This window comes from Epinephelus moara, chromosome 15, assembly GCF_006386435.1.
Source record: "Epinephelus moara isolate mb chromosome 15, YSFRI_EMoa_1.0, whole genome shotgun sequence".
NCBI lineage: Eukaryota > Metazoa > Chordata > Actinopteri > Perciformes > Serranidae > Epinephelus > Epinephelus moara.
The window spans coordinates 13,718,869-13,738,597 of NC_065520.1; the positions used below are offsets into that span (position 1 = coordinate 13,718,869).

The window sequence follows — 19,729 nt, forward strand, 5'->3', positions numbered from 1 at the left end:
TGCTCTCATGCTGATTGGATGCAATCCAAAGTTATGATCTTGGCTCTACAGTCTCACATGTCCCCAATTTCATCCTCTAATGGACTCTAATGGCACTCAGAATTTGACAAATGCTCGTTGGATTTCTCAGGACCAGAATCAGCAGTAAGTGTTGGCACTAATGGCGGCGGCAGCAGGGGCAGGACGCCTGGCCAGGGAACGCAGCCGCAGGACCAAAACATCATAAATCATCTCGACACAGGCCGAGATGGAGCCAGATTACCGCTAAATAGCGAAGCTGAAAGGCTATTTTCACAATGGGTGCAAATCTAACGACCTCTGGAGGTGAGAATAAAAGAAGATAGAGCGTCGAAGTTTGTTGGAGCTGCTCTTGCACATTAAGACACATATAAGCGTTCTTGATCACCACATTCACACAAACAATAAACACGCTTGACACATTTGTGCATAAAGGTTTATTTTTTGTTGAAAATAAGTGTTTCTCACATTGAACCACTAACATATCTGATGTGATTTAAGATAAATGAACTATACACTGACACTGATGTTCACGTCATACAATGTAACAAGGCATTTGTATCGTCTGTAAGGTGTAAAGATAAGTGTCCATATGTTTCGATGACTGATTGATTGATACTGTCTCTTTGGGTGAGATTGATTGTACTCAATGTCAGTTTGACAGTACGACTTCATGCACACGTCATCCACAGCATGTCAGCATTTGGGATCTTCGTCACGAATTTCCCCAAAGGTGCGGTTTCCTTTTTTTTTTTTTTTTGAACATTCGTCCATCTATTCATTCATTCGTAGTTAGGCGGGCCTGCTGTGAAATCCCAGTATGACTCCTTCACAGTGGTGTTACTTGACATCCGTTCAGATACTTGGTGACTGGTCTCGCACTGTCAAGAGTCCCAAAAGTGCAAAAAATTAAAACACAAGCAGAAGAAAAGAGGACCGATAGAACCGCGGAGCACACTGCCATCCCTGCTTTGACCTATGGCTGGTTTCCCAAACAGCGCTTCGCACTATGATCCTCTTTGTCGATGGCTTTTAAGATGATTTTGGCACCGTGCTGCCTTTGGGAAACCCAGAACGTTGTTTGCTCCTGTTGATCAGGAGGACGGTGATGAACGTGGGAGGTTGAGTGTTGTGTTCTTTCAAGGGAAAAATCCACCCTGTGTCCGAGGAGTGATGTATGCTGAAATTAAATTTTCTTCTTTTGCTTCAGTTAGGGATTTCCTACATTTCCCAGAACGCCTCTTGATCAGAGGCCTAGAAAGAGTGGATTTTTCCTTTACCCCCCTCCATCCTCAATCTATCTCACATGAATTCATTCGCATCCCAGTTTCTGACAGCCCCCCATCCATCACCCCTCCGGCAGGCTGCTACTGTACGCTGCAGGCGGGGCAGCACGCCTCTCTCCGGTCCGGCAGAGGGCAGAAATCCATCTGCCTCACGATCTCGGCGAACAGCTCGTCCACCATGGTCTTGCTCTTGGCTGACGTCTCCATGAAGGGGCAGCCCCAGTCCTCGGCCAGCGCTTGGCCCTCGCTGGGGGACACTTCCCTCTCCTCCTCCAGGTCCACCTTATTACCCACCAGCACCACCGGCACCTGCTGATACCTGGAAATGAGACAGAACGTAATATCAGAGGAGAGTACATCTGCAATTTGCTGCCTTCTCCCCCTGCTGGGTGTGTTTTGCTACAGACAGGAACTTCCTGATACCTAAGGGAGGGAAAGAGAGACTAAACTCAAGTGACGGCTTGTGTGTGTGTGTGTGTGCATTGTTGGCCTACATACTGTATTTGTTAGATGCTGAAACAATAAGGGTTTTGAACAATGCACAATGGAGCAACATTCAGTTCCAGCTTCCCAGGAGGCCTCCGTCACTCCCTGGGTGTCTGAGGCGGGTCCCATTAGAAAACTGTCATCACGGAGAAACATAACTGCCTCTTTAGAACGCTGTGATGCTCTATTTATTCCTGGATACATTATGCGTTAGCGTGGCGTGCAAGCTGTACATTTAATGGCATTCGATTCTTGTTTAAGATCGTTAGCTCTTCACTTCAGCTCTTTGCATCATTTCCATCACGCACTAAGCATGTCTTAGCGAATCAAAAGCTTTCTTCCCCCAGCGTGCGGCTGACGATCCCAGTCCGCTTCCATCCATCAATACAAGGAAACCAGGCTGGGGAGAGTAATGGTTTAGGTTATTGAATAATTGAATAAAGCTAATGTGCTGCTCTCACATGGGGGGACATGAACATTGGCCCCGTACCTTAGAAATGACTATTTTCTACTTAATATTTATTTTTACCTCTTGTGTGTCTCTTCATTTAAAACTCTGCAGCGTATTGTTGTATCGGCATTAGAGTTTTGCAGCAAAATATCACACACAGACTGTACCTGCAATATATTCAGTTTAAAGGAGCGCTACACCCACTAAATGATCACTTGTATATCAATTACTCACCCCGAGTTACGTTGAATTCTGAAAGAGAACTTTGTTTTTCTTACATGCCTCCATCGTAAACGAAGGATTCAAATGTGGAGAATATTCTTGATGAACTGGAGTAAATGGGGTCCATGTTTAACGACAGCAAAACTATATCAAAACATCCCTTTACGAACTCTCACACAACTCGTGCAGTATAATCCAAATCTCATTTATCCAGTCGTATGCTCAGTACTTCCGAAACATGCACTTTAGCTAATACACGAGCAGACTTCAAACCATGCATGTGTAAAGAGAACTGGACACAGCCTTATGAAAGTTGCTCAGCGGCGCACAAAGCCAAAAAAGTTTGACTTCCTGGGGGTAAAATAAATTGGATCTTCCGCATCGTGGGGCCCATAGAGCAGGCGCACTAGGGACTTCTGCCATCCGTTGGGCTAACCTCCAGATTAGCCCAATGCTAACCTGAAAGGGGTGAAACGATTTAAATGTGCGGATCTTCTGGACCTTTAAAATGTTTTTTTGCAATGAATGGATCAAATTACAAACTGCTGTGACACTCAATTCATCAATTGATTTACAGACGTGTCCTTCACATTGTAAGTCTATGGGAAAAGTCTTTTTGGGCCATATGGCATCACGTTTGGACCCGGAAGTTGTAGCTACAAGGACACTATCAAAGTGGCTTCAAGGCCTGAGGCCAGTTGCACAAAGCACCTTAAGTTGCGCCTTAAGTATGACACTTAAGTGCAACATCAGTTGCTCGTCATGAAGCATGTCAATCGGGTTCTCCCAATCGCTAAACACTCCTCTTGTGATGCCTTAATTTTTCCCATTTATCTCCATAACCTCAGCCATGTTGTGGTTAAGATGAAGTCTGGTATGTTTTGTTTTTGTCCTTACCTTATTGTCCTTGCAATTCCTTACGTAAACCCTGAATCCTTAAGTAAACATTTTAAGGACACCTTAAGGCGAACAATCAAAGAAGTTTTGTGCAAGCAATTTTTTTCAAGGAAACCTTAACTTGGACGTTAAAGAAAGTCTGAACTGAAGGTGCTTTGTGCGGGGGCTTGATTCAAATGCACGCAACTGCCTTCACGCACGACTTGTATGTGGAAGCGTTTAAAATAGTTACGTTTTAGCCAAAATGCACCTTTTTGGGGAAGTACTGAGCATACGACTGGATAAATGATGATGGGATTATACTGCACGTGTCTCGTGAGAGTTAATAAACACATGTTTTGGTATAGTTTGCTGTTGTTTAACGCGGCCCCCATTTACTCCAATTCATCAAGAATTTTCGTCTTGTTTTTGGATTCTTCGTTCACTGCAGAGGCGCATGAGGAAAGCAACGTTTTCTTCACAAATTCAATGTAACAGGGTGAAAAACTGACATACAAATTATCACGCTGTGGAAGAAGTAATCCTTTAAAGGGTCATTTCACACAACTTGATGGTGTAGACTAAAATACAAGACTTCGAAGGGTAATGATTTTTCAATTCTTTACCAAGCCAGTGCGGATAAAGGTAAAGAAACGCATGCACATATAATTTTTGGCAAGAGTTGTCTGACATATTTGTTAGCACACTAATGTTACAGTACAAAGACAGTTACTTTGTTCAGGTACGAGATATTTCATCTCAGTTAGACGCCCTTCATGTTTTCTCTGATGAAATAACTACTGAATGTCAATTACAGAGGGTATATATTCTCACAACAGGTAATGGCACAGACCACCTAATAGCCTCGACCATCAGTCATCCCTAAGTGCATTCAGAGCCCGTCGTATTGATCTGCTGGTGCTATTGAGAAATGAGCTCTTATCTACAAATTGGTGGCCTGCTGCCACGCCGCTCAGCTGGGAGAAGAGCTGAGGCGTGGAAAAGAGCTGGCAAACGTCTCGCTGAGAAGGGCCAGAGAGCTGGAGAGAAATGAGTGCAGGCAGTAGGGTGGAGAGAGCTACAGAGGACACTTGAGCACCTGCTGGACCTGCTGAAGTGTCCTTGAGCTGAGCTTGACCTCTGACCTCGTAGAGGAATTCACAAGAGAGGAAAGGCTTCTCGAAAACTGCAAATGGGAAATGATTGCAAATAATGTCAGCAATTTCTTCTAATTGGTTGACAAACAGGCTTTGAGACTGTCCAGCAGGGGGAAAAAATTCAAATGTCAAAGACTTCCCTGCAGCTTGACATTTTCCCTCGCAGCCGCCGCACTGTACAACACACACACATGCAAACAGCAGCTGACCTCAGCAGGACAAGCATCTCGCATGGCCCGTGTGTTTGGAGAGCCGGAGTCTAGAGGGTGTGAAGTGTGAACAAGGAGAGCACCATGCAGACAAATGCAATCTGACAGCCTTGCAGGAGAAACTCTATATATAACTACAAAGACACAGGGAGAGCCAGCTTCTCTGGGGTGGGGTGGGTTGGGTGGGGAGTTTGTGTAGAGATTGTTTGTTGCAGCATCAAACTACCGCTCCCTCCTCGCCAGATGAGGAGAAACTGAAACTGCTCAACACAGCATGAACAAAAGTTGCCCCATGGGGATATATATAGGCTGATATCATGTATTATTGAAGAGAATGTCTCTCAGTATTTGGGGTTAAACATCAGAATTGTGCTAGCTGGCCCTCTCAATATCTCACAACTATCTTTAGCGAAAATATAATTCTTAACTACATGCTATGGTATATGACCATCTTCTTTTTTTTTACATGCTATCACCTTTTGGATGTCAACTGCTACTTTATATTTCTGCTTTACTACATTTCAGAGAGTAATTTCCTTTTAACATCACTGTGTTTGAGGTTTTAAAAACCTATATCCATAATTAGCTTGTAAAATGTGATGTATTTATAAAGATTAAACTAAATTAGCTCCACCTTGATGAGCTACAACATAACATACTGTTTATTTACAGCGTTCATGCTGGAAGAAAGAATAATTTGGGTAGTTGCAGTGCTAACGTGCTAACTTATTCTAGCTAGTAACCATTAACATAACTGCTAGTTTTATTTAGCTTGTATTAGCTGCTCTAAAAAAATAAAAAGTGTTACATTAGACATGTTTCCATCAGCCTGTTTAGATGCGCATCTAGAAGTATCGCATCGGAAAATTATGATGGAAACGCCAAAATTCGAATTAAAATCCCCTGATTCACACAAACTAAAATACGCTCGCTTTAGCCGGGTTTTGGTTGATTCGAAAAAATGTTGATTCGCAAAACGGGGGATGGAAACAGTTATGTTCATAAGTCTGACGTAGCGCACCTCTCTCCATGGTGATATCCACACTCCGGGTCGGGAAGGTGGTAATGCATTTACAAGCTGGTTGCCAACCGCCAGAAAACGTAGAAGAAGAAGAATGCGAGACTTGTTTTGTTTCCGGTTCTGCGGAAAACTCACGCGAGTTCGTAGTTTTCACCAAAGTCTGTACATTTAATGGAAACACACAGGATTCGTATTTCTTTTAATGCGCATTTCCCAGTGATTTGAATCACTTTTGGATGGAAACATAGCTATTGATTCTGACATTGATTCTGATATATATTGACTGTACATAAAATAAATAAAATTAGCTTCACCTTAACGAGCTACAACATAAAATACTGTTTATTTACAGCCTTCGTGCTGGAGGAAAGAATTTGGGTAGTTGCAGTGCTAATGTGCTAACTTATTTCTAGCCATTTAACTTGTATTAGCTGCTCTGAATGATAAAAAGTGTTAAACTGATTCTGACATTGATTCTGATATTGACTGCACATAAAATCAATAAAATTAGCTCCACTTCGACAAGCTATGACATAAAATACTGTTAATTTACAGCCTTCATGCTGGAAGAAAGAATTAATCATTTGGGTAGTCGCAGTGCTAACATGCTAACTTATTTTAGCTAGCAACCATAAACATCACTGCTACTTTTATTTAGCTTGTATTAGCTGCTCTAAACAATAAAAAGTGTTACATTGATTCTGATATATATCACGACTGTACATAAAATCAATAAAATAAAAAAGAATTTTATTCCCATTTAAGTTAGCATATCTTAGCGCAACATTAACATGGACAGATTAAACAAATTACCGTTAAATATAGCGTGTGAATAACGTGTTAAATTAGTGAGCTTTACAGGCACTAGAAAGCAGAACATATCTTTGGACAAACCTAGCTGTTTCAAGTTTTCATAAAATTAGCTCAACTTCAACCTGTAACAACATAAAATACTATTTATATGTTAATGTGTGAGTAAGCTAATAATATAACACCTACAAAAGCCATTCTTTATGATTAGCGCTTTTATTTTGAAATTTTAAAGCTGCATGAATCAAAATTTTATATAAACTATCAAACAAATGCCTATGTGTAATATGAAAAGGATCACTCATAGTGACGAACCAACAGTGTTAAGCAGCTCTAAAACACCTTTTTTCAGCTCATTGTTTTGATTTTATGGCCTGCAACTTTTGGTTGAGTCTCACGGCTCTCATCAACCTCGATCAATAATAAACTCAATGTATGCTACCTGCCAAGCACGAGACTGCAGATAGAAGTTAACAGTCAGCTTTTGAAGAAAGCGGACCAGCTAATGATCAGGATAGCTCCCTCAGGAGTTGGTGGAGACCAAAAGAGAGCTAAAAGAAGAGTAAATATTGGACTTAGATTCGTCAGGTAGACAGAAACATGACTCAGCATGAATGTTGATGTATCGCATTTGCCAGATGTGTAAATAGGCAACTGTTTGTTGAAAAGTTTAGGCTACAATATCAAAAACTGCAGCTTATGCTAATAATATAAATAAAAATTTGCGTCGATTGATGACATGGAGAAAAAAAAAAATGCTTGTTCTATAACATTACATATTTTTACCCTGTTTTGTGACAGATGTATTCCCATTATAGCCATGATAAGAATAAAGACTGTCCTCATGCCTATGGTGGCTTTTGAGGTACTGTTGCCAACGTTTATGTGCTGCCTGAAGTGCTTTTACTCTACATACTGTATGAATACAAAGCAGGGGAAAATTACAAACATTGCTAACTTGTCCCTGATCCAACACAAGAGCTGGCAGCCGTGCACTATGGGAATTATCAGCACAGTTGGAATGTGTTTGGATTGCTTGGCTGAAACTACCAGCTCTATGAATATGCAGCTTTTTGTTTTCAATATGCAGTGGGAGAGGAGTCACGTCGGATTTGTGGAACAGGCACCAGCAGGTGGCTGACAGCTAATGAAATTATACGGAGATACGGATGTTAAAATCTGTATTGATTTCTACAATATTGCTGCAAAAAACACTCTTTCAGAATGATACTATCAGAGAGAGCCCGTGTTCTCAGCCTCGGGGCTTTCACACAGGAAAGTGCTGAGCTCCACTTCTTTTAAAACCATCATCTGAACAACCATTTGTGAAATGCCCCCGCTGCATCCTCATTAATGGATGTGGAGGAACTTTTGCTGATATACATTTGACCTTTACAGCACACAGAAACTAGTTGCAGCCATTTGCCTCTGCAGGGTGTTATTCCAACTATTGGGAAAGAGGCAAACACACAAACCCACCCACACACTGAGAAACAGTGTTTATAACTCACAAAAAAAGATGGACTCTACATTTTCCACTGAGCCTCGGGGTACAACAGCCTTATTAAGGCTACCTGCTGTGCTAAATAGCTACAGTGACTTCACTTAGCCATTTTCACAAGCCCCACAGCACAGGCAAACGCACATACAAATTACAACAAAACAGTCAACCATCTCCAACGTGAAGCCCTCCAACCCTGCAGCCGCCTCTTTGCTCTCTGCATCTGCAGTTAATTAGCAGTTGGAGCGGCTTCACTGTGACAGCCAGCCCAACGCATGTGCCGTATCAGCTCGTAGGACCGGACCAGAAAATCACAGGACCTATAGCGCCTACACTGTGTTAACTCCCAGAGGGTGTTACAGCTGGAGAACAAAGCTTCCAGCTCATGTTGTAACCCGGCTACATGAGGACGAAAGCGAGGAAACAAAATAACACAACCGCAAACATTCCTGTGATAAACAGACAAAGAGAGGGCCTGCACAACAGATGGAGGAGGTCTTTAGAGTCTTTTTTTATGATGAAACCCCAAGCTTCATTTCCATCTTTAATGGTGCAGCCCAGCTCCACTAGATAATCTTATTTTCCTAACTGCAGATGCAAAGGCAGTATGGGAGTAGACAAGTCCTAATGAGTTTATTCCTGCTGTTCTGTACAGTAAAGCAAAGATGATGACTCAAAGTGAAACAGAAAGAAGTGTGCAAAAAAAGCCCAAATGGAAGTGTGAGGAAACTCACTTCTTTAGAATCTGGAATCACACACTTCCTGTTCTGTTATGACTACAAGTGATCATAATCTAAATGAGGGGAATCCCAGCTATAAATCAAAGCAATACATTTTTTCCAAAGGGGTCACAAGATGATTAGCAAGCTCGGAAACATTCTGCTGCACAGATGTTTATTATGATATATTTACCTTAATGTCAGAAAGTGATTTCCAACAGGAAAATGAAGACACTATATCGCTCTCTTCAAAGCCAGACTCCATTGAGAAAAGCAGTGATTTAACATCGCTAAAAAAACAGGAGCTGCTGTGTTACAACTGCTTTGATCAATTATTTTGTTTGTGTTACTGAGTGACTTCGGCATTGAAAAGGGTCACCAAAGTCACATAATAACAAAACTAACTGACCGATCGAGGCAGCGGTACACCAGCAACTTCCGTTTTCAGTGAGCTTAAATTACTGTTTTTCTCAATGGGGTCTGGTGGCTTTGACGGGAGCACAGATGGGAAGCTTTCTCATCTGAATAGGCTGTCTGATTAAAAGGTAAAATGGAGAAAATAATCCCAGTATAGTGTACATGTCAACTGTTATTTATTTTTGTAAGTGGAACTTTTTCTACGTGGCTAAAATCCGTTTTGCTGCTGGCCCCCATCCACAGCAGTACATTGCTTAGCTTCCATGTCAGACTCCAGGCTGCTTCACAAAACTGGAGGCGTGCCAAATGGATTCTACTGTATGTAAAACATGGAAAAGTACCTCATTAGATCCCACTTCAAAAAAAACAAACTATCCCTTTAATATACACAGATGTTTTCAAAGGTGATCCGTGATTAAAGCCATGTTGTGTATTCGTGCTAACCAACCCCACATACATTTGACCCAAATTTATGATGAAATTATGTTTCGAGTCATCTCAAAACATAGCTGATTTCTATAAGTAACACAATTCTAATATTACTATCTTCAGCAAACCCCAGTCTCCCCTGACTGGACCGTCAGCTCTGAGTGTGACAAACGGCAAAGAATGGTGAAAAACACTTTACACCATCAACGAGCACTTTACTTGTGGCTCTGCTTAACTCATTTTAAACCAGGCAGGCTGCTTTAAGAACTCTTTCCATCCTGATGGTAAACACTAAAAGCCTGAGGTCAGGAAGTTGCTCTGTACCCACACAGAGTGCCCCCTGGGATACGTAGTTTTGGTCTCCCCACCCTATTCCCACTCAGTGGCGCGTGATGTTTACCTCCTGCTATTAGACACAGCATCAGCACAGTGTGACAACGCAGCTCGAGCGCTTTGAACGGGCCTCCTCCTCCTGGGCGACACTACAATAAACCCTCACATGAGAGCCAGGAGATTATTAGATTGTGAGGAGGGCTACACCCAGATGTTGTTTTCACAGATAGCAACTGACACTGGGTTTATTTGGTTAGTCTGTGAGCTGCTGAGGGCTACAGAGGTTGAAGTGTGTCAGAGACGGTGCATTCTAGCTAAAATATGCATCAATTATACACATATGTAATGAAAAGCACATTATTTAATCATGGCAGAGTGTTTCATATAGATTCCCTTAAACAGGCTTTCGATTGGAAGAAAGTATTAACCATGTGGGTAGCTGCAGTGTTAGCATGCTAACTTATCTTAGCTAGCATTTTAACATTTCAGTGGTATTTTAATGACTGTGACAAATTACGTTAAACCATTAGGACAGGAGAAAAGTGAGGGAACTGCAAACAATGTGAAAGGAATAGGCTGACATTTTGGGAAATACCAATCCCCCAGGAGCAGCGCCAGACTTTGAAGCTAATTTTACATAGTTGCCAAATGTGGAATTACGACGTCTGGGTCCATCAGATGATGCCATGGGACCCATTAAGACTTTTTCCCATAGACTTACATTGTGACAGAGACATCTGTAAATCAGTGTTTACATTTTTTGAGCATCACCCATGCGTAATTACTTCACTACTGAGATTTGATCCATTTGGTCAGATAACATTTAAACTCTAGAAGAGCTGCATGATTACATAATTTCATCCCAATTCACATTAGCAGAGGGCTAAACAGGAAGTTGTCATTGATGATGCTCTGTTCTGTTCCCAGGGGATCGTTGCTGCTGCTCTCCGTGCCTTAGGCTTTCCATGTAGGCGCATGGAAGGGCAGGGAGGTTGCCTCTCTGCCTCAGGCTTTCCTCATTTGCACGTGGAAGGGCAGACAGGTGTGCTCTCTCCGCCTTATGCTTTCCACGCAAGGCGCGTGAAAAAGGCTTTCTGCTTAGGCCTGAGGAAAAGCAGAGGGGCCCCAGGACAGAGCCATGCCGCCAAATATAATACTGCAAATGGAAATAAAATTGACTAAAATCTTCCTCAAGCTTTTTTGGCTCCATGCACCACTGAGCAACTTTCATAGAAATGAACAGGGCCCCGCCTCCAATGCTGTATCTCTTTTGTCTTTACTTTCTTGCCAAGACAAATACTGTACGTAGCTGGAGCTAGAATCTGGTTAGCTTAGCTTAGCACACAAAATGGAAACACCTTGTAAAATGGTCGATTGTTTTTACACTTCAGTTTTTGTACAGATTAAACAAATGAGATATAATGTGTTAAATTAGCGAGCCTTACAGGTGCTATCCAACCGGCAGACACTGGACTCTCACGATGGACGTACGTTAAATTTTGGCTAGAACGAAAATTGAGTTGACGATATTTTGAATGTCTAGTGGCGTTAGAGTTTGACGTGTGGACGTTAATATGACGTTGGCATGAGACATTTGGAAGACATTGGATTTTGGTTACTTTAAAACACGACTTAAAACCAATGAAACATTGTCAACCGTTGTCAGTACTCTACGTCAAATTGACATTGGCATTAGACATCGTCCTGACATTGAACTTTGGTCACCTAACATCACAACCTAAATTAAACCAAAAATTGGAGGCCAGCTGGGTAGAAGCAGACATTGTTACCTTTGCACAGAATGAGGCTAGCCATTTAAAGTCTTTATGCTAAGCTAACTGGCCACGAGCTCTGATTAAATATTTAAAGCACAGTCACGAGAGTGGTTTCAATCTTCTCATTTAACTCTTGGCAAGACAGCAGTAAGTGTATTTCCCAAAATGTCGAACTATTACTCTAATTGTATTTCCTGCTTCTCCCTGCACATCCTCGTGCATACAAGTCAGCACTGAGGTGATATGTGGACTGCAGACCACTGCCTCATGACACCTGCACCTCACAGAGCAGTAACATATGAGATCCCACTTCTTTCCCATGCTCCCCCCGCAGCTCCCACCCCCTGCATAAGCATTCTGGTTTATATGACTCCCTAATGGAGGCCTGATGTCTTCTTGGCTTCCAACCCAACACAATCCCATTAAGTTCTGGTGAGTGGGCACATACTATATCTCTGCGTGGTGCTTGTTGTTGCTGCTGGCTCAGCGAGAAGTTTGGGAGGAGGGAGGCTGATCTCCTGGAGACAGCTAATGGAGACCAGGAGCTGATTGTGTTGCGTGTTTTAATAGGGACGGACAATGGGTGGGTGTCTGCATGTGTTTAAATGACCAACTCAGCCTTTCCTTAAATGAACTGATAATAATATTGCATGTGTCTGCACCGAGACAAATATTGCTACACAAAATGTGATGTCCCCACAAAGTATTTTCTGTGCTCAAAATGTCCCACTGCATGCTCCGAAATGAGACACAAAATATAGCCTAATGCAATAAAACATGCAGCAACAATCCCGACTTCAAACGCAGAGCAGTGTGAAGTAAAAAGTATGAAATATTTATAGATATACACTTGAGGACAGCGGTGGCTGGTGCAGCGTAGGCAGCCGCATCGGGGTGGCGGCTGGCTGGAGGCAGCACAGCACAGTTTTTATCCATCGTTATATTTTTCATTTCAAAGGAGTTCCCTCATGCACTCGTCCCCGCTGCGCCTCGTCAGCTGTGACGCTCTCATGCCTTCACTTGGCCTGTGACGTCTGAGCATTCGATTCACTCCAGAGGGATGGAGGTGAAAAGCACTGCAGCAAACTGTGCAGGTTAAATTATGAATTATTATTACACAATGTGCAGTTAGATAAATAAATGTGTCGCAGCGTATTTTACAGATGAAAGGCTGTGAATTGCACAAGAGATAGAAGTAACAGGAGGAACACAGCATGGAGACAAGAAAAAGACACAGACACACCCTTTTACACTGACAGCCAACCTGCAGGTTAAAGGACAACCTCGTACATTTTCTCGTAGTTTTGTACTATGGGGGACCTCTTTGCGTCTCAGCTGGTTGCCTGGCAACCTCACTGTGATGACATGAAAGGTTACTGCACCCCCATTAAAACACAACTTCTATTTTGTATAAGGGGCCATATTCTTGTGTGGCAATATCTTATCGTCACACAGTGCCAAGTATTGATTTGTTTTGTACAAATGATTAATATTACAAAAACATATTAAACTTTAGGTAGCCTGCCAGAATAATATAATCAAGTGCTTTTTCAGTCCACTAGATACATTTTGCTGCTGCAACAAAACGACTGAAATGAGATGAACAGACTGAAAACGTTATCTTATTCGATAAAACAGATATACAAAATATCATTGTTAAAAAAATGTAGTAAGTCGCAATTTATCACAATGTATTTTATCGCAATACTCAGCATATCGCAACATATTATTGTATCGTAACTTAAGTATTGTGATAATATCGTATCATGGATCCTCTGGTGATTCCCACCCCTAGTTTGTACACTAACACGATTTCCCCCCCAAGACAAAATGTGAAAGTAGCAAAGGACGATGTTAAAGACATTTCCATTATAAAGTAACGCAGAAATGACAAAAGCCGATGCAGAAAAACTCAGAGCTAAGACAGAGCCAGGCTAGCTGTTTTCCCCTTGCCTCTAACCGTCTAGCTAACCGTCACCTAGCTGCACCTTTAGAATAAACAGACAGGTCTCATCTTATAAACTGTTGGAAATGTCCGTCACAGTTTACCGACCGACTCCCAGCCTGGTTCAGCTTTCTACTACTTGCGTATAACTACACAAATAAGTCCCAGTGTGCTAAAACTGATGATAAAAAATTTTCACAAATGGAGAGAGAAGCAGTCGTTGTGTTTGATTATCTCGTTGTGCCAAACAGATTTTATTCCAGACACCCTGTAGGTAGCCCCGCAATGCCAGGTCCAGAGCGGACTACTAGGCCTCACTGGTCATCACTTGAATACGATGGCCAATGAAATATATGTCAACATAACGGCCTCTTTGATACTTAAAGTTCACCACTTTTTAATTTTCATTTTAAGTATTTTTGCCACCCTAGCATTCTTTTTACATCACGAGTCTGTGTGTGTCGTCATGGCAAGAAGCAGGCCTGGTGATACCAACTGCAGCGGGAACTACCACAGAAGCAGTTTGAAGTACTTTGTCGGGTGTTAGTGTGACTGTCCGTCTGTGGACGGATTTCGTCACCGCAATAGCATCAGAACTAGGGCTGTAGTCTCCTGGTCGACTAGTCAATTATTTGGTTGCTGTGCTCTCGTCTGACCAAATTCTCATTAATCGAATAATCGCCGTGTTACTTTCTTAAGGAGAAAAGTGCTACATCAACAGCTTTGCCAGATTAATACATTATTGTGTGTGGGGGGGGGCAGGCTAAGTTACTTCTGAAAATGTTGTTGTTGACAGAAAGTTGAACTTGCCCACCCTCACGCTCAGCGTCGCGGTGATGCAGACCTCCTGTCTGTTTCTGTAAGCTGAAACCATTTCCCTCAGTGGAAACAAAGCTTGTATTTGATTGGATTCACAGATAAGAAACAATAAATTGTGAAGACAATAAAGCCTCCGCTAAAATAACATTTTAAGTCTTGTGTGTGATTTATCTTGGCTTCATATGAGCAGAGGAAATCTCTGCTTGTCGCTAGGCTAATGTATACCATGTAAAATGCCATTGGCTGGCGCTAATAACGTTAGCATGTTGTATTTGCTTGGAAAACGTGTTTAGTNTGTTTGAAATTGTCTCTATTAAGCCATGTTTAATGTGTGTTTAATGTGTGTTTTGAATCAACTATATAAATAAAGTTTGATTTGAACTAAACTTAACACAGTCCTCCACCGCCAACTAGTGTTCTGGAGGTGTAACTGCAGAGTGACACAGACACACCACTGCACAAGTAAAAATAACGTGCAGATTTTTTTTCCCCCCACGACTAATCGATTAGTTGAAAATTATGTGCAACTTTAGTCGACCAAGATTTTCTTTGGTTGACTACAGCCCTAGTTTGTTCAACCAAATATGACCCTTCCATTTTCATTCCTTTAAGGCTCAGTCTGATTGATAATAATATAAATTCTGTGAGACCGTGATACCATGAAACTGCGATATTTCTGAGATGCTTAGACGTTGCAACCCTAGACCGTGTAACTGAGATCAAAATGAAGGTCAAGTGTGAAGATGGGCGTGGTCCGAGCAAGGGGTGGGAAGTAGGGAAGGTGCCATTGGTCACCCCAGTTATACGCCCCTGGCCTATATTTGTTTAGTTGTCTTTACTTTGAACAAAACAGGGATAATATGCACCAATGGGGCCCCAACTGCACCCCAGCTGGGGGTGGGGGGGTTGTGAGTACATAGGCCACCAGTGTCCCAAATTGACTGTTTTTTTCCTTTAACAGCATTAAGTTAAATGAATTATTTACATGGCATCGAAACTATTAGACATAATCTATTCAAGCCCTTATAACGTTAAGCTTTTTCTAACTAAAAACCAGATCCTTAACTTACAGACTGTAGTCGTAGCTGCAGTCTGTCAGTGTCATTAAACAAATTAAGGGCCGCTCGAAGCCAAAAACACCAATATGTCACCACCACAAGGAAACATCACAGTTTTCCTTCCACTCTCTCTCCCTGTCTCTCTCTCGCAGCCGTGAGATGAGCTCAGTGGGTTTGTTGAGTAATGGCCTGCGCTGATCAAAGCCATCCAGAGTTAGTCATGTGTGAGAGACAGAGAATATCAAACCCAGCGAGAGTTCAGCGGGTTGATATATGACAGGTGAGCCACAGCTGGGCCTTTTATGAAGAACATATGAGCTGGTCGCAGCTTCTCACGCAGCGCCGGAGGGGATCCAGACAGGGCGGAAGAGGAGGGGGATGAGAGGATGCAAGTTTGGGATGAGTCCTGGGCCTAATTGTGAAAAGAAAGCATGCATTTTTTGTGGTTCTATATGTGGAATATGGGGAATTTTAGAGGCCCTTGGGAGGTTCCCGGGGGTACTCCAGCAGGATTTGATTTAATTTCACTATAAATCAATGACTCCTCTTTTGTTGTCCCAGTGATGTGACAATTTTAGGGCCTAAAACAGGATGAATAACCTCCTACTGCATCAGAATATATGAACAAGACAAAGGTGCTTCATATGAAAAAGTGTCTCACCGTTTCACCCTGATGATCTGGTCTCTCATGGGCTTGATGTCCTGAAAACTTTGCTGGTTGACCAGACTGTAGACCAGGATGAAGCCTTGGCCGTTCCTGATGTAAAGGTCCCTCATGGAGGCGAACTGCTCGGTGCCGGCTGTGTCGAGGATCTCCAGCACCGACGGCGAGGAGTCCACCTCGATCTCCTTCCTGTAGAAATCTTCAATGGTCGGGTCGTACTTCTCTATAAATGTCCCGGTGACAAACTGGACGGTGAGGGCGGACTTCCCCACCCCGCCGCTGCCGAGCACCACCACCTTATACTCCCGCATAGCGCCCCTCAACACTTGAATCCGGCATGCAGAGAATAAAGTCTTACAGCAGCGGATCACTGAGACGCATCCCCATGAACAGTAGTGTTTCCTCACACTACAGCCATGACACAGTAACAGCCTGCGGTAAACGAGATGCAGCTATAGGCGGGATGCTGGAGCATTTAGCCCTGAGATGAAGAGCCACAGCCTCTACTGAGATATTCCCACGCTATCTTGCAGGGACACCATTCCAGAGGCATCCATAATGCAATAAGGCGTCGGTGTGGTAAAAATAAGATTGGCTATTATTAGAAGCAACGAGACGGCACATCTTTTTCTGTGCCGACAAAACAGAAGGTTAGCACTACATTTGTCGGCACAGTGGGGTACAATACAGTTAAAGGCAAAGAGCCTATTTATCCTAAAGGAGGCTACAGTGCTGGGAATCCACGCCTCTGGAGTCTGGAGTCGGTGCATCCACTGGATGTTACTATTTCCTGGAAGATATGGAGGGCGATTAGTGTCACATGGAGACAGGGGAAGCAGAAGGGCAAGAAAGACATGTAAGAGAAGCAGGCTTATCATGATGGAAATAAACAGGAGATTAAAGTGTAAATCATTTTTATTTTTGATAAGCTGTGAAATTAGCTGCTATTATTTTGAAAATTACATCATCAGAGGAGACACCAACAAATCTATAAAGATAACACTGGTAAAATTAACCCGCAATACAAATCATAGCTTGAACACATATACCCTATTATAACAAAAATCTAATTTGGCACCTATATTGCACAGTGCCCTCCAAATTTGTTATAAATCTCAATTAAAAAAAAATAAAAAATACATTTAAGTTGTAATATCATGTGACCAAAATTCAATGTCAAGACATCTATGCCAACCTCTTATAATCAACTTGTTAATGATTCTGGCAAAGTATTTATCCATAAATGCAAATTTGGCAATTAATAAACCTCATATTGGTGTTTTTCTGAATGATGTTGAACACTACATGAAACTGCTATCAAGACCAGTGAGGTCAGGTTGCTATGATGGGCCCCAGTGCATGTTTTATGATGCATATCATCTCGTCACATGATCAAAGACTTGACATTGGATAACATTAAGGTACATATTGATATTTGTATATCTTATAATATCTTGTGTAGTGTGGTATTGTCCCTGGCTCTCTGTTATAGCTGTATTTGTTGACTTTCAACCGTATAATGAATTGTTTTCTCATTCTGTTCTTTAAATAAAGAATTAAAAAAAAAAGTTCAGTCAGTGACTCCGGCTACCATCTGAATAACAGTAAAATATTTCTTGCTGTATTTAAGGAACTAGCTACCACTTCCCACCAATGTGACGTTAACGGAAAGGGTTGTGTTCAGCTAACAGTTGGTTACATGCCTGTTCATAGCTTTGAGAGGTTTAAAGTTCAATAAAACTGTCATAGTAAAAAAGGACGTCTATGCCAATTTCAATTTGACGATAAATACTGACAACAGCTGACGTTGATATTCTGTAGGTTTTAAGTTGTGTTGTTAAGTTACCAAAATCCAGTGTCTTCCAAACATCTTGTGCCAACATCATCTTGATGTAGAGTAAGGACATTCAGTCGTAACGTATGAAGAACAAAACCCAATGTCTGCAAAACGTCTTAATGTTTACATCCACACGAGATTCTAACATAGTTAGACGTTTAACGTATTGTCAACCTGAGCTTAATTCCGAACGAAATTTAACATCTGTCAGGCTTAAGAGACCAAAGTCTCTCTGACGTCATATTGACGTCCAAACTGGGAAGGCTTGCTTAAATTTAGGGGCAAAAACAAGGAAAAATCGTGGTTGATTGTTTGTAGTAGGGTTGTAATGGTTTGAGATTTTCATGGTACGATAGACATTTGAGAATTTAGCACTGCAACCATAGTTGGTTGGAGCTGAAAGCAAGTCCCATGTCCCAGACTTTAGCTCTTGTCTGGGCCATGCTGACTGTTATCACGTCATATTTTACGTCGTACTTTGGAGGGACGGTAGACTCACTGCAAGTCCTCAATTTGTTTCTTATGATCAGTCTTTTATCCTGAGCACAATTTGTCAGATCTAAATAGAACTGCAAAAGTAAAGCTTTAGGTTGATTAGAGGCTTTACTGAGTTTTTCTTTCGAAGTAAAAGTAAAATTTCCAAGGAACAGCTGTGTGTTTTCACTCCTCTAACGCCCTGTTTACACCAAACACTTTCAGTACAGTGCCTTTGGAACCAAAAATAACCCTTCAGACATGGTACCTAGACCCTAGCGTTTCTCCGCAAACAGTACACGTGGACAAGGTAGCAAGGCTAACACATCTAGTCTCCTGACATAACCAGCAAAGTAGGCATGGCTGCAGCTAGGGCACGATCGGCACCTTTCGCCCCTTCGCCCAGAAGTGGAAACCCTAGAGAAAATGCGAAGTTGGCATTTAGCTAGCAATTAAGTTTTAAGTTAAAAAAGAGGCAGTTAAGGTTGGGGTAAGGCTAACATCTTGTTACGTATATGGCAAATGACGTAGATATACAACGTTTAGCCTCATTTATTCACTTCAGCATCATGGTGTAACAAGGTTCTAACAACGGTTGTGTTGGTGGGTTTGTCATGTACAGTTAGGAGGCATGGTTTATTAGGGTGTGTCCAAAGGGCTGCAACTATACATATCTGTCTCTGTCAGTTGTGTGACACTCACCTTGAAGGTCACAGAAGTCCATCAGTCTCCCAGCCGCTCTACCTGTACAATAATTGCACAATAGCCACCAACATAGTGGCATCATTGACCCCTCATATAACTTTTTTTTTTTTCTTTTACTTTACTCAAAAAATGCTCCACTGCAGTTCACAGGAAATGACACAGAGAACAACAAATGAAAGAGTTTGCTTGTCCTGGTCCAAGGTCTTATCATTATCTTCAACATCTGTGGTAAAAACTTAATTGCGGAGGCTCAGACCTGCTTTAATGAAAGCATCGTTTAGACCCTTAAGTCTCAGAGCCAATTAGCTGCCACAACCAGGAACGTTGTTCAAATTAGGCTCTCATCTGCTGTTTATTTACTTATATGGCAGAGGTTCCCAAAGTGGACTTCAGGGACCAAGAGGATCTTTGAGAGGGGAAAATAGGGACCATCGAAATCTCAGCGTTCTCACAGTTAAGGTCCTGATGGCTCAGTTTTATACTCCACAACCAGGACCTTTACGTGACACAAATAAGA

At 42.0% G+C, this 19,729-nt stretch overlaps 1 protein-coding gene across 1 annotated transcript; it reads right to left on the reverse strand.

Annotated features, from left to right (window-relative positions):
• Positions 1-448: 448 nt before the first annotated feature.
• On the reverse strand, positions 449-17,125 carry LOC126402018 (ras-related protein Rap-2a-like). The gene is made up of 2 exons (XM_050063657.1): positions 16,194-17,125; positions 449-1,623 (listed from the first exon to the last, which is right to left on the reverse strand). The coding sequence occupies exons 1-2, from the start codon at positions 16,505-16,507 to the stop codon at positions 1,386-1,388; spliced, it is 552 nt and encodes a 183-aa protein (XP_049919614.1). The 5' UTR covers positions 16,508-17,125; the 3' UTR covers positions 449-1,385.
• Between the last annotated feature and the right edge of the window lie 2,604 nt (positions 17,126-19,729).

What these genes read in the sequence shown, in the direction of transcription:
- LOC126402018 (XM_050063657.1), bottom strand. Translation starts at nt 16,507, where the DNA reads ATGCGGGAGTATAAGGTGGTGGTGCTCGGCAGCGGCGGGGTGGGGAAG. An exon ending in CAGATCATCAGGGTGAAACG is followed by an intron (nt 1,624 to 16,193) that starts GTGAGACACTTT and finishes TCTCATTTCCAG; the next exon opens with GTATCAGCAGGTGCCGGTGG.